The 12088-nt window shown below is 37.0% G+C and overlaps 3 protein-coding genes across 8 annotated transcripts; 2 read left to right on the forward strand and 1 right to left on the reverse strand.

Moving 5' to 3' along the window:
* On the forward strand, positions 1-7880 carry LOC119985185. Of its 6 annotated transcripts, XR_005465059.1 has the most exons (5): positions 2-210; positions 6049-6196; positions 6272-6308; positions 7164-7247; positions 7587-7880. XR_005465059.1 is itself a non-coding variant. In XM_038829391.1 (4 exons), exons 1-4 carry the CDS (start codon positions 203-205, stop codon positions 7199-7201), a joined length of 231 nt encoding a protein of 76 aa, XP_038685319.1. In that variant the 5' UTR covers positions 3-202; the 3' UTR covers positions 7202-7880. The 6 variants fall into 6 exon arrangements, 2 of the variants coding, with proteins under 2 accessions (XP_038685318.1, XP_038685319.1); XR_005465057.1 differs by having other exon boundaries at positions 1-210; positions 6049-6308; XM_038829391.1 differs by having other exon boundaries at positions 3-210; positions 7164-7880.
* Positions 7881-9000: 1120 nt separating this feature from the next.
* Positions 9001-10670, forward strand: LOC119985934 (stemmadenine O-acetyltransferase-like). Its single transcript, XM_038830414.1, has one exon. It carries the CDS (start codon positions 9146-9148, stop codon positions 10487-10489), a length of 1344 nt encoding a protein of 447 aa, XP_038686342.1. The 5' UTR covers positions 9001-9145; the 3' UTR covers positions 10490-10670.
* A 372-nt stretch (positions 10671-11042) lies between these two features.
* On the reverse strand, positions 11043-11387 carry LOC119986160. The gene has a single exon (XM_038830714.1). It carries the CDS (start codon positions 11385-11387, stop codon positions 11043-11045), a length of 345 nt encoding a protein of 114 aa, XP_038686642.1.
* Positions 11388-12088: the final 701 nt, after the last annotated feature.

A 12088-nucleotide genomic window follows, 5' to 3' on the forward strand; every position in this document is an offset into this window, starting at 1 on the left:
CCAGAAGGAAGCTTGGCAGCGGAGAAGGGAGGAGATGCTTTCACCTCTTTCATCCATCCTTTTCGCACGAGAGATTGGGGTCTATTTCCAGCCCTGTCTTCTGCCAATGTTTCCGTTTCTCTCTCTTCACAGGGATCTTTTCTCTTTGCAGACTCTCTCAGCAGTCGATTAGGGTTCGTTGGCCTCTGTTCGGATCCATGCCATGAGTAGGTATGACTTTCCAAGTTTTTGTTTTGATTCTTTCTTAAATCAACCTGATCAGACCTGATTGCGTCTTTTTTTCTCTCTCTTCTTTCATCTCTTCTGATTTTCGGTTTTTTTTCCTCTCTAGGCTGTTAGAGAAATATGGTAGGATTGGTGGTGATTGCAACAAAACTGGTGCTTCAAGGCGCGTAGTCGCTTTCCTTAAGACAGTATTTGCCCCCCACCAAATGGTTGCACTAGGTTACAACAAATCCGCCTCCAGGATACAATGAAGCTTGGTCTATGGACCACCTTCTTCTTGGTGCAATGGCAGTAGAAGGTCAGAGTACTTTGAGAATAATCAAGAGAAAGAAAGATACTTGTCTTTCTATTTCTGCAGCAATAGAAAAACAATAGAAAAACTTTATGAAGAGAGAATGGGAGAAAGTTGATCGAAAAATTGGATACTCAAATGGTTGGAGAATAACTCTATTTATAGAGTTTGTGGTAACTCTTCACATAGCACATGTCTTTACAATGAATGATCATGTCCTTACATGAATGATCATGTTCTTACAACGAATGATCATGTCTTTACAATGGTGACTCTTCTTTTAGGACACCATAAAAGGACATATCTTTACAATATGAAGAGTTGCCTCCAAACCAAATAAAAACATGTCTTTTAAAATGAAAGTGTATGTTAAAAAGTCATGTCTTTTCAAAACAAAAATCAAAATAATTTTGAAAAATCTCTAACAATCCCCCACCATTTTTTCAAAATAAGAAATTATGATTCTTTTTCTCTCTTGTCAGACTTAGTGCATAAATGAAAGGTGTCTTACGACTTGAACCAATCACTTAGTGACATGCATCAAAGTCAACCAAGATGCCTAGAGGACAATGCCTTGATCTAGTAATCTTATGCGATTGACCGGATACATTTCACACACTAGTCTTTTCTTACTCGTACTCAAAAAACCGACACGTGGATTGGCCTTGTGTCTATATCCTGGGTTCATGAGCGCTCTAGAGTTAAGCCCTTAACTCATAGAAGGCGGCACCACCTTCTACACTCATATAGGTAAACTTACATGGTAAACCAAGAATGCACCTGAAGCTATAGCATTCCAACAACCCTTGTTTGTAAGCTTATTAAGAGTTAATTACTCAGCCTCTTCCTTATTACAGCCAGGTACCAAACACTTCTTCCTTGGATGATAATATAAAATGTAAGTGTTTGCCAAACACGACATATGGTGTACTTTGCTCATTGAACTCAAAGACTTGATGTTTCAAGCGTTTGAGTTGAGTTTCGACCAAGAGTGATTGAATTAAATGGGCTTAAGTCCCATCCCTATTGATGTTTTCTTCACCAATTCCCTTGCAAGGCTCTTTGTTAAAGGATCTGCCAAGTTTTCACTTGACTTTACATAATTTACAGTTATTACTCCATCTATTATAAGATGGCGTACATAACTATGTCTAAGACCTATGTGTCTAGACTTACCATTATACACTTTATTGTATGCCCGTGAAAGTGTAGACTCACTATCACAATGTAAGGATATTGGAGGCATAGGTTTTGGCCATAGAGGAATCTCTATTACTAAATTTCTTAACCATTCTGCCTCTTTTCCACAAGACGCTAATGCCACAAACTCAGCTGCCATGGTTGAGTCAGAAATGCATGTCTGCTTCTTAGATGCCCAAGATACTGCTCCTCCACCTAGGGTAAAAATCCACCCACTTGTAGAAGAATGATCCTCATGCTCAGTTATCCAACTAGCATCGGTGAATCCTTCTAGAACCGAAGGATATCCACTATAGGTAATCCCATAGTCCATGGTCCCTTTAAGATATTTTAATACCCTATTGACCGCCTGCCAATGCATATGACTTGGTTTACTAGTATATCTACTAAGTTTACCAACAGCATATGCAATGTCTGGCCTAGTACAGGTCATGGCATACATTAAACTGCCTATAATCCTAGAATATTCTAATTGTGCCACTATTCTCCCTTCATTAGGATATAATTTAACTTGTGAGTCATAAGGTGTAGATACAGGTTTACAATCAAAGTGATTGAATTTCTTGAGAATTTTCTCAATGTAATGTGATTGGGTAAGTATTACGTTATCATTCAACCTTTTGATCCTTATTCCCAATATCACATCAGCCACACCCATATCCTTCATATTAAAGCATGTACATAAGAACCTTTTGGTGCTTATAATAACTTCATGGTCAGTGCCAAAAATTAACATGTCATCGACATATAAACATATTATGACACCTCTATTTTTATTAAATTTACTATATACACACTTATCTGACTCATGCACCCTAAATCCATTTGACAATATATCCTTGTCAAATTTTTCATGCCATTGTTTAGGAGCTTGTTTTAGACCATATAAGGACTTAACAAGTTTGCACACCTTGTGCTCTTGACCAGGCACAACAAACCCTTCAGGTTGTTCCATGTAAATTTCCTCTTCCATATCACCATTCAAGAAAGCTGTCTTGACATCCATTTGATGAATTTCCAGCTTATGAATGGTGGCAAGTGCTATTAGCACTCTAATTGTGGAAATTCTTGCTACAGAAGCATAGGTATCAAAATAATCAATACCTTCCTTTTGCGTGAATCCTTTGGCAACTAACCTTGCCTTGAACTTATCTATAGTCCCATCAACCTTCATTTTCTTCTTGAAAATCCATTTACAACCTATTGGTTTGAAACCAGGAGGCAAATCCACAAGAGTCCATGTATTATTACCTATGATGGAGTCCATCTCATCATTAACTGCTTCTTTCCAAAATGCAGAGTCTTGAGATTTCATTGCTTCCTCAAAGGTTAATGGGTCAGATTCCATGGTTAGTGATCTCGCAGTTTGATGTTGAGGAGATTTCCTAGTTCCTTCAACTAAGTAGACTATAAAATCTGGACCAAAAGATTTCTCAATCCTAGCCCTTTTACTCCTCCTATGTTCATTGCTATCACTATGTTCATTTGACTCATCTTGCTCTACAAATTCATTTTCATTAGTTTCTATTGCTAATCTATTGTTGTTATTGGGTTTTGACTCATTTATAGATTTTTTGATCAAAGAAGAGAATATATTCTCATAGAACACTGCATCTCGTGATTCAATGATGGTATTTATACCAATGGAATCATTTGGTTCTATTACAAGAAACCTATATGCTTTACTATGCCGAGCATACCCAAGAAATATACATTCTATTCCTTTGGTACCCAACTTCTTCCTTTTTGGATCAGGTAACCTCACAATTGCTCTACAACCCCAAGTTCTTAAATAACTTAGATTTGGTTTCTTCTTTTTCCATAATTCATATGGAGTGATATCTTTCTTCTTTAATGGTACTCTATTTAATATATGACAAGCCGTGAGTAATGCCTCACCCCAATAACCATTACTTAAACCAGAGTAACATAACATAGCATTAATCATTTCATTGAAAGTTCTATTTTTTCTTTCCGCTACTCCATTTTGTTGTGGTGTGTAAGGTGCGGTGAATTCATGTATAATACCAACATTTTCACAAAAATCAGAAAATTGATATTCACGTCCTCTATCTGACCTTAACCTTTTTATCTTAGCATTGCATTGATTTTCTACTTCAGTCTTATATATTTTAAACTTGTCTAAGACTTCATCTTTAGAATGCATAAGATAAACATAACAAAATTTTGAGTAGTCATCAATGAAAGTAACAAAATATTTCTTTCCACCTCTAGTAGGATTGCTATGCATGTCACATACATCACTATGAATTAATTCAAGTAAAGATGTTGTTCTTTCAACTTTAGGGAAAGGGGTTTTAGATATCTTAGTTTGCATACAAGTTCGACATTTATCAACTAAGTCAATTTCATACTTAGGAATTAGTGATAATTTAACCATATCATTCATTTTCCTAGTATTTACATGTCCTAAACGAGCATGCCATAAGGATAGAGAGTCAACAATATAAGCATAAATATTAGTTTTATTATTAATATTCATTTTGAACATGCCATTACAGTAATAACCCTTCCCAACAAAAGTACCACCCTTTGTAAGGATAAATTTGTCCGACTCAAAAACTAACTTGAAGCCATGCTTATTAAGCAAGCCTCCAGATACAAGATTTTTTCTAATCTCAGGAACATAGTACACATCATTCAGCGTAACAGTCTTGCCAGAAGTGAAACTCAAATCCACTTTTCCAATGCCTTTGACATTTGCGGATGAGGAGTTTCCCATGTATAGAACAGTTCCTTCTTCCACTGGTTTATATGTGGTGAACGAGTTTCTATTGTTGCACACATGTCTTGTTGCTCCCGAGTCAATCCACCGTTCACAAACATCTTCAAGGGTATTAGCCTCAAAGATTACAGCAGCGAAATTGGATTCCTTTGCCTCTTCGTTTTTCTTTTTCTTGGAGCGACACTCATTTTTGAAGTGTCCGGGCTTGCCACATTTCCAGCATGCACCCTTCTTCATTTTATTGGAATCCTTCTCCGGCCTCTGTTTGCGCTTCTTGTTGGGTTGGGATTGCTTGCCATCATCCACTATGTGGACATTTGAAAGCTTAGTGCTAAGATTTTCCTTGCTTTCAAATTTTCTTGCCTCTTCCTCCAAACGAAGATGTTGACCTAATTCTTCAAGAGAAAGGTCTTCCTTCTTATGTTTAAGACTTTTCTTAAAGTCTTTCCAAGAAGCAGGCAATTTGTCTATTATGGCAGGCACCACAAAAGATTCATCCATATGAATGTTCTTTTGTTTTAGTTGGTCAATAACATGTTGAATTTCATGCAATTGATCAATGACAGGCTTGTTATCTACCATATTAAAATGCATAAATTGACTTACTAGAAACTTTTTGCTTGTCGCATCCTCAGCCAAATATTTTGCTTCTAGAGACTCCCATATTTCTTTTGCAGTTTCCTTGTTCTGGTAGACATCGAACAGAGAGTCTGCCAAGCCATTGAGGATATGTCCTTTACACATGTAATCATCATTATCCCATTTGGCCCTCTCACGTGCTTGTTCAACGGTCTCATCTTCTTGCTCGGCAGGACGTAATGTCTTCAAAACGTGAGCAACTTTCAAAGTGGTGAGAAGAAAGTGCATCTTCTTTTGCCATCTTTTAAAATTTCCTCCATCAAAGCGGTCCAACTTGACAAAGTCTTGTGTCAATTGTTGCAATGATCTCGCCATAAATACTGTCTTAAGATTGTTAGAGAAATATGGTAGGATTGGTGGTGATTGCAACAAAACTGGTGCTTCAAGGCGCGTAGTCGCTTTCCTTAAGACAGTATTTGCCCCCCACCAAATGGTTGCACTAGGTTACAGCAAATCCGCCTCCAGGATACAATGAAGCTTGGTCTATGGACCACCTTCTTCTTGGTGCAATGGCAGTAGAAGGTCAGAGTACTTTGAGAATAATCAAGAGAAAGAAAGATACTTGTCTTTCTATTTCTGCAGCAATAGAAAAACAATAGAAAAACTTTATGAAGAGAGAATGGGAGAAAGTTGATCGAAAAATTGGATACTCAAATGGTTGGAGAATAACTCTATTTATAGAGTTTGTGGTAACTCTTCACATAGCACATGTCTTTACAATGAATGATCATGTCCTTACATGAATGATCATGTTCTTACAACGAATGATCATGTCTTTACAATGGTGACTCTTCTTTTAGGACACCGTAAAAGGACATATCTTTACAATATGAAGAGTTGCCTCCAAACCAAATAAAAACATGTCTTTTAAAATGAAAGTGTATGTTAAAAAGTCATGTCTTTTCAAAACAAAAATCAAAATAATTTTGAAAAATCTCTAACATAGGCTACACCAGATCTGCCAGGGATTCGAGTTATTTCTGTCAGCTATGTTGTGCAATGATTTTATGGGTGGATATGCCTTCCCTCTTTGCCCGTCGGATTTCATGTATCTGCGGGGGTGGTGTTCCCTCTTTGCTCTGGATAAATTTCAGGTATGCCCATTATGTTCTTCTTATATGCTTTATTTGGACTCGCAGGGTCTTCATTCAATTCGTCGCCACCTGCAGCATCCCTACCCTACCATTGTATGCCATTGTCGAACAGGTAGACTGTCGAAATATTTTCAAAATATTTTTACATTGGTAGTTTCATACCAATAGACACAACTCTTTTCTTACAACTTCTCTTGAACACAACCCTTCACAAGAGGTGTGTTTGTTTTGACAAGAGATGTCTTTCTTTTTAAACATAACCCTTCACCAAAAGGTGCATTTCTGTTTTGGACACAACCTTTCACCAAAAGGTGTGTTATTCTCTATAAATACATCATTTCAAGACATTCAAGAACAATCAAAAATCATCTCAAAAACTCTCAAACTTGGATTCTATTCTTGCAAACTAGAATTCCAAGCACTTGTTAAAGTTCTGTTTTTCTTGGTCATTCTTGGGTGTTATTCCTTTGTGCAAAGGCCGAACATCAAACGTTAAATACGTGGTGCTTCATTGTATCTTGGAAGTGTATTTGCTGCTATCATGTGCACACCAATTGGTGGAGGCAAATAACACTTTGAGAAAAGCGTTAATCCGTGCCTTGAAGCAAAATCTAAATTGTCGAAAATTCTCCAACATTCTACATTGTCGAAATATTCTCCAACATAGACTGGATTTGTTTTCAGCTGAATTATAAATTCAAAGCTTGAGATCTTTATGCTGACAAATAATTACTTCTATTAGGCAAAATCTATTTTTCAGACCAAGTAACTGGTCTTCCTTACTGGACGCTATTTTTCAGAACTCACATGCATGTATTTGTTTTATGTATGTTTGGGTGGGTTTCAAAAAGTTATTTAGGAAACATGAGCTATTTGTTTGGAGAGTCCATAGGAGGAGCAGTTGCTCTAAACAAACCAGAGTACCATGGAAATTAGTAATTGTAACATTTTTTGGCCTCTCTGCCAGACTACTCTACCAGAGCTGGACTGAGGCTACAAAATTGAGATGAGGGTCATTAGGGTGACCATGCCAACAACATTATTATGTAAGGTAAATACTCAAACCCACAAGTCTATTTCTTTCACGTTGAATATAGTTGTAAATAAATTCACATGTTCAAACCAAAAAAGAAGATAAATTCACCTGATGTTCGTGCTGAACTTCATGCTGCTGAGCCTGAGAATATAGGTGTAGGAACAATTGTCTTGAAAATCAGCTTCTTTATTTGCCATTCTATTTTATTTGCATTCATTTATGACAGTTCCTGCAAAATTGTGAAGTTGTACTTTGAAATGACCATTCCACTTGGACATTTTCGCTTCGCATGGGATTTCTACTTTCACGTGTGTTTCATTTTCGTTTGTTTAAGCCTTTATAAACATCATGCAGGCATGGATTATCCAGACCGCAAAAGGAAGGGTAATTTTGGAGGGAAGATCCTTTAGCCTGCTGCTCTGACCGCCTTACTCATTATTTTGCTGAACAGTTACTGTTGGTATAAGACATATACTCAAGTTCTTATGATTAGGAACCGTGCTCATTTTACTCTTTAGTTTGAAGAAGAATGAGCCCTTGAAGTTTAGAGCTAGGAGAATGTAAAAGTGGCTTTATGTTTTAACTTTTTCTTTCCCGAGAAAAAATTATGTCCCATTCTAAATGACCAACGTATGTTCTTTGATGAAACTCCACTTCCTGTGTTAGAAAATTTATGAAAATATTTTCTAATTTACTCAGGACTGTTCTACATTTTCTAAATTAACATACTGTTAACATGAGGGATGTTACTATATAAATATTAAAATTTTACCCCCCCCCCCCCTCCTCCCCTCGTAACACGCGGGGCTACCATTTATTATATCATGCAAGAAAAAGAAATTACACAACAATACAATAGTGTAGCTCTCAATTGAAAAGATTTATCCAACCATTTCTAGGTAGGCCTAATCACCCCTGCCCCCCAGTCCTAGGATCATGTTTCTGTGACTTTTCCTTTTCGTGGGGTCGTTTCATCCAGATATACGAACAATTATTTATTTATTATTTCTATAGAAAAAAAATAATAAAATAAAATGGTGTGATATTTCTAGGGGAATCGCTCGCTCGTTGATTATGGCTGAGTTGGGTCGTGGTTGTCACCTTTGACATATATTGCCTTGACTGTGCAATGTTTACCGAATGAATCTTCTTCCACACGTCGTAAAATAATAAAGACAGACTAAGAAATTCGCGAAAGTAAATTGTCCACTAGCGCATCGTGTCAACTGTCCAGTCGGTCGCACAGAATCGCGCGATTTCCTTTCGATCTCGCGCGACACTGCTCCTTGTGTGTGTGTGTATCTATATATATATATATATATATATATATATATATATATATATATATATATATATATATGTATTCTTGAAAAGTTAAACAAAAGGTAAAGACAGAGGCATGAGCCCTAGCTTTCCTTAAAAAAAAGAAAGCAAATTGGATGAATTCAGACATTGAAGTCACTTGTTCTCATTATGCATGCCCATAAAAATATTATATAAGAAATTGCAATCAATGCCATACAACTCACTTTTGTTCTCTTTATATTTTTCACGTGGTCTTGATTTTTTAGAATATGGGTCAGGTTGTCTAAAACTTTGAGGTTCAAAGTTTTATTCTCATAAAAGCGTTGGGATTTGGATAATTTTCATTCACTGTGATGATCTTCATACCCCTCAAACATGATTTAACTTGTGTATAGCCTATAAGTTTTTCAAAAAAGAGGAACATGGGTCAAGACCATTTGATTCTCTTCACAGAACATTGGCGATGACCCAGGCGATGGAGTTATGGCAAACCTCCATAATTGGCTTCAGTAGTGGTGCATGATTCCACGTCACACGTGTCCCCTTTAGATATACATATGATGCAAGCTTAGGTTATATATATATATATATATATCAAGCTTTATTTGATGCTTTTGTGGCCTAAACTAGCGAAGCAAATTAAGATGGCTAGTGATACAATGAAGGTTGAGATTGTTTCAAGAGAAACAATCAAACCATCATCCCCTACACCCTCCAACCTTAGAAATTTTGAGTTTTCTCTTCTTGATCAATTCTACCCTTCAATCTACATCCATTTGATTCTCTTCTACCCTGCAAAAAGTGACACTGATAAGGATTTAGATATCAAGAAGAGATGTGATGTTCTGAAAACGTCTTTATCCAAAACCCTAACGATGTACTACCCTTTCGCCGGAAGAATCAAAGACCATATCTCCATTGAATGTGATGACGAGGGGGCTATGTTTATCGAGACACGAGTCAATTGCCTTTTGTTCGATGTTCTTCGAAACCCTAATTTCGATCAATTTAAAAAATTCCAACCTCTTGAAGTTGAACTACCGGCAGCAATAGGAACATGTACTTTACTTTTCATTCAAGCTAACTTCTTTGAATGTGGTGGCATGGCAATTGGAGTTCGTCTTTCGCACAAGATCGCTGATGCAACCACTTTCACCACATTCATGAATGTGTGGGCTGCCATGGCATGTGAAGCCAATGAGGTAGTTCATCCAGATCTATTCACTGGAGCGGCTCTCTTTCCTCCTGTCGATCGCAAGTTTCCTTCCAATGATAATTTCCTTTTGTTCCAAGACGAGTCATGCGTATTGACAAGATTGCTTTTCACTGCTTCAAATATTGATGCCCTCAAGGCTAAAATTGCTGGCACGGGCATCCAACCAACGCGCGTAGAAGCTATAACAGCGCTAATTTGGAAGTGTGCAATGACCGCATCAAGATCAATCAAAGGGACGTGCTCGAGACCTTCTTTGTGTATTCACGGGGTAAACTTGAGGAAGAGACTATCGATGCCCTTGTCAGAATACTCGATTGGGAATATTCTGTCAGGAATCACAGTTGAATTTTCAGAAACGAAAATAGAATTGCAAAGCTTGGTTGTCAAGCTAAGAAAAGAAATGAAAGAGTTGAAATTGAATAGGGAAGAAATATCAGAACACATGAACAAAATGCTAGAAACAACAAGCTCAGAGAAAGAGAGTGGTGTTGTAGATGCCTATAATTTCTCTAGTTGGTGTTGGATGCCGGTGTACGAAGCCAATTTCGGGTGGGGGAAGCCGACTTGGATCTCTTTTTACAACTGGAAAGTCCCAAATGTGGCTGTTTTTGTGGATACAAGGGAGGGTGATGGAATTGAGGTTTGGGTATCCTTGCGTGAAGATGAGATGGCCATATTTCAACATAATGACGAGTTGCTTTCCTTTGCTTCTATGAACCCAAGTGTCATTAATTGAAATGACATGAACTTCTTTCTTCTTCTTCTTCTTCTTCTTCTTCTGCATCTTGGATCTTGATTTTTCAATATGTATTTCCATATTTTGTAATTTTCTTCAATGGGTCCAATGGTAGTTTGTCTTTTATCATTGTTATTTGGCAATCTACATCACTAATGTGTAAATTTGTTACTTATCTGCATCACCGAATGCTTTTATCTGCAACAACCTATTCATAATGATGTAACACTCTCGTTCTATTCATAAATTATGGACAAAAACTTTCATAAATGGCTTGAGTGGTTCATGTTCTAAGAGCATATGATCCACGACTCCCAGACGACTAAGCTCTCTTTCTTGATTTAATATATGCTACTTTGTAATTAAGTTATTTATATGTTAAATCCTATTTTACCCTTATTTTTTTTTTAAGGAAAAGGGCTTAGCCCGGAATTTTATTAATCAATGAAGAGAAAAAACCTCTCTTCGATGGGTTATAAGAAACGAGGGGGGCATGAACCTAACCTCGGCAACAACCAACCACACAACAACGAACAGAAAACCCACAAGAAGCCTATTTTCTAATACGAAAAGCTGGGATCCCCAATCTATCCATCTGGAGCAGACCTTTAACAGTAGGAGGGAGATTACAAAAATTGTCATAGACTGTAGAAACTTTACTATTGGAAGCTTTGGAAGCTACGAAGTCTGCAACACCATTGAGCTCCCTGTATACATGTTTGAAGTTGATGTCCAGAGACATACAATTTTTGGCTATAGCTCTCTTCAAGTAGATCAAATTCCAAGGGCAACTCATGCTCTCAGAAAGAATGTTAATAACAATTAATGAATCAGATTCAACAAGCAGGTTTGAGAGCCCTAAGGAAGCAGCAAGATTTATACCCTCATATATAGCCATCATCTCAGCAAAGGATAAATTAGTAAATTAAACTAATTTTCTTTCCTTTCTTTTTTTATCTATCCAAACATGGGAGAGAGAAAGATATATTATTCCTTCCATTCTCTTCCCTTCTCTTCTCTTCTCTTTCCTTCCATTCCCCCCAAATCCTTCAATCCAAACACACTCTTACTTTGGGGGTGTATGTCGTGTGGGAAGTTCAACAAACCATGGAACAACCCACGCGTGTACTGTTGAAATTCTCAGCCCAAACTATATTGCTCGCTCTGTATTGATAAAATTTATTTTACCCTTGTACATAACACTCTAACATAAAAAAAAATAAAGAGAAATTAGTAAATTAAACTAATTTTCTTTCATTTCTTTTTTTATCTATCCAAACATGAGTGAAGGAAAATTATTATTCATTCTCTTCTCTTCCCTTCCCATCTCTCCCCTTCTCTTCTCTCCCCTTTCCTTCCCTCGAAATCCCTCAATCCAAACACACTCTTAGAGTACATTTGGATTGAGGGATTTCAGGGGAAGGGAAGAGAAAGGAAAGAGAGTTTCCCTCCAATTATCTTGTTTGGATAGTTTATAAAAAATTAAGGGGAGAGATTTGGGGGGAAGATTTCAATAATTTTTATCCAAATTCTTCATTCCTCCCAAATGGAGTCATTTGGAGGGAAGAGATGACTCATTAGTTATTGCTAAGTTAAAAA

Source organism: Tripterygium wilfordii, chromosome 19, assembly GCF_013401445.1.
Source record: "Tripterygium wilfordii isolate XIE 37 chromosome 19, ASM1340144v1, whole genome shotgun sequence".
Classification (NCBI taxonomy): domain Eukaryota; kingdom Viridiplantae; phylum Streptophyta; class Magnoliopsida; order Celastrales; family Celastraceae; genus Tripterygium; species Tripterygium wilfordii.

Excerpts from the sequence above, each read along its gene's own strand:
- LOC119985185 (XM_038829390.1), top strand. Across the intron at positions 6,309-7,163 it reads TGTATGCCATTGTCGAACAG|ACTACTCTACCAGAGCTGGA; the intron begins GTAGACTGTCGA and ends CCTCTCTGCCAG.
- LOC119985934 (XM_038830414.1), top strand. The coding sequence starts at position 9,146 with ATGCTTTTGTGGCCTAAACTAGCGAAGCAAATTAAGATGGCTAGTGAT.
- LOC119986160 (XM_038830714.1), bottom strand. The coding sequence starts at position 11,387 with ATGGCTATATATGAGGGTATAAATCTTGCTGCTTCCTTAGGGCTCTCA.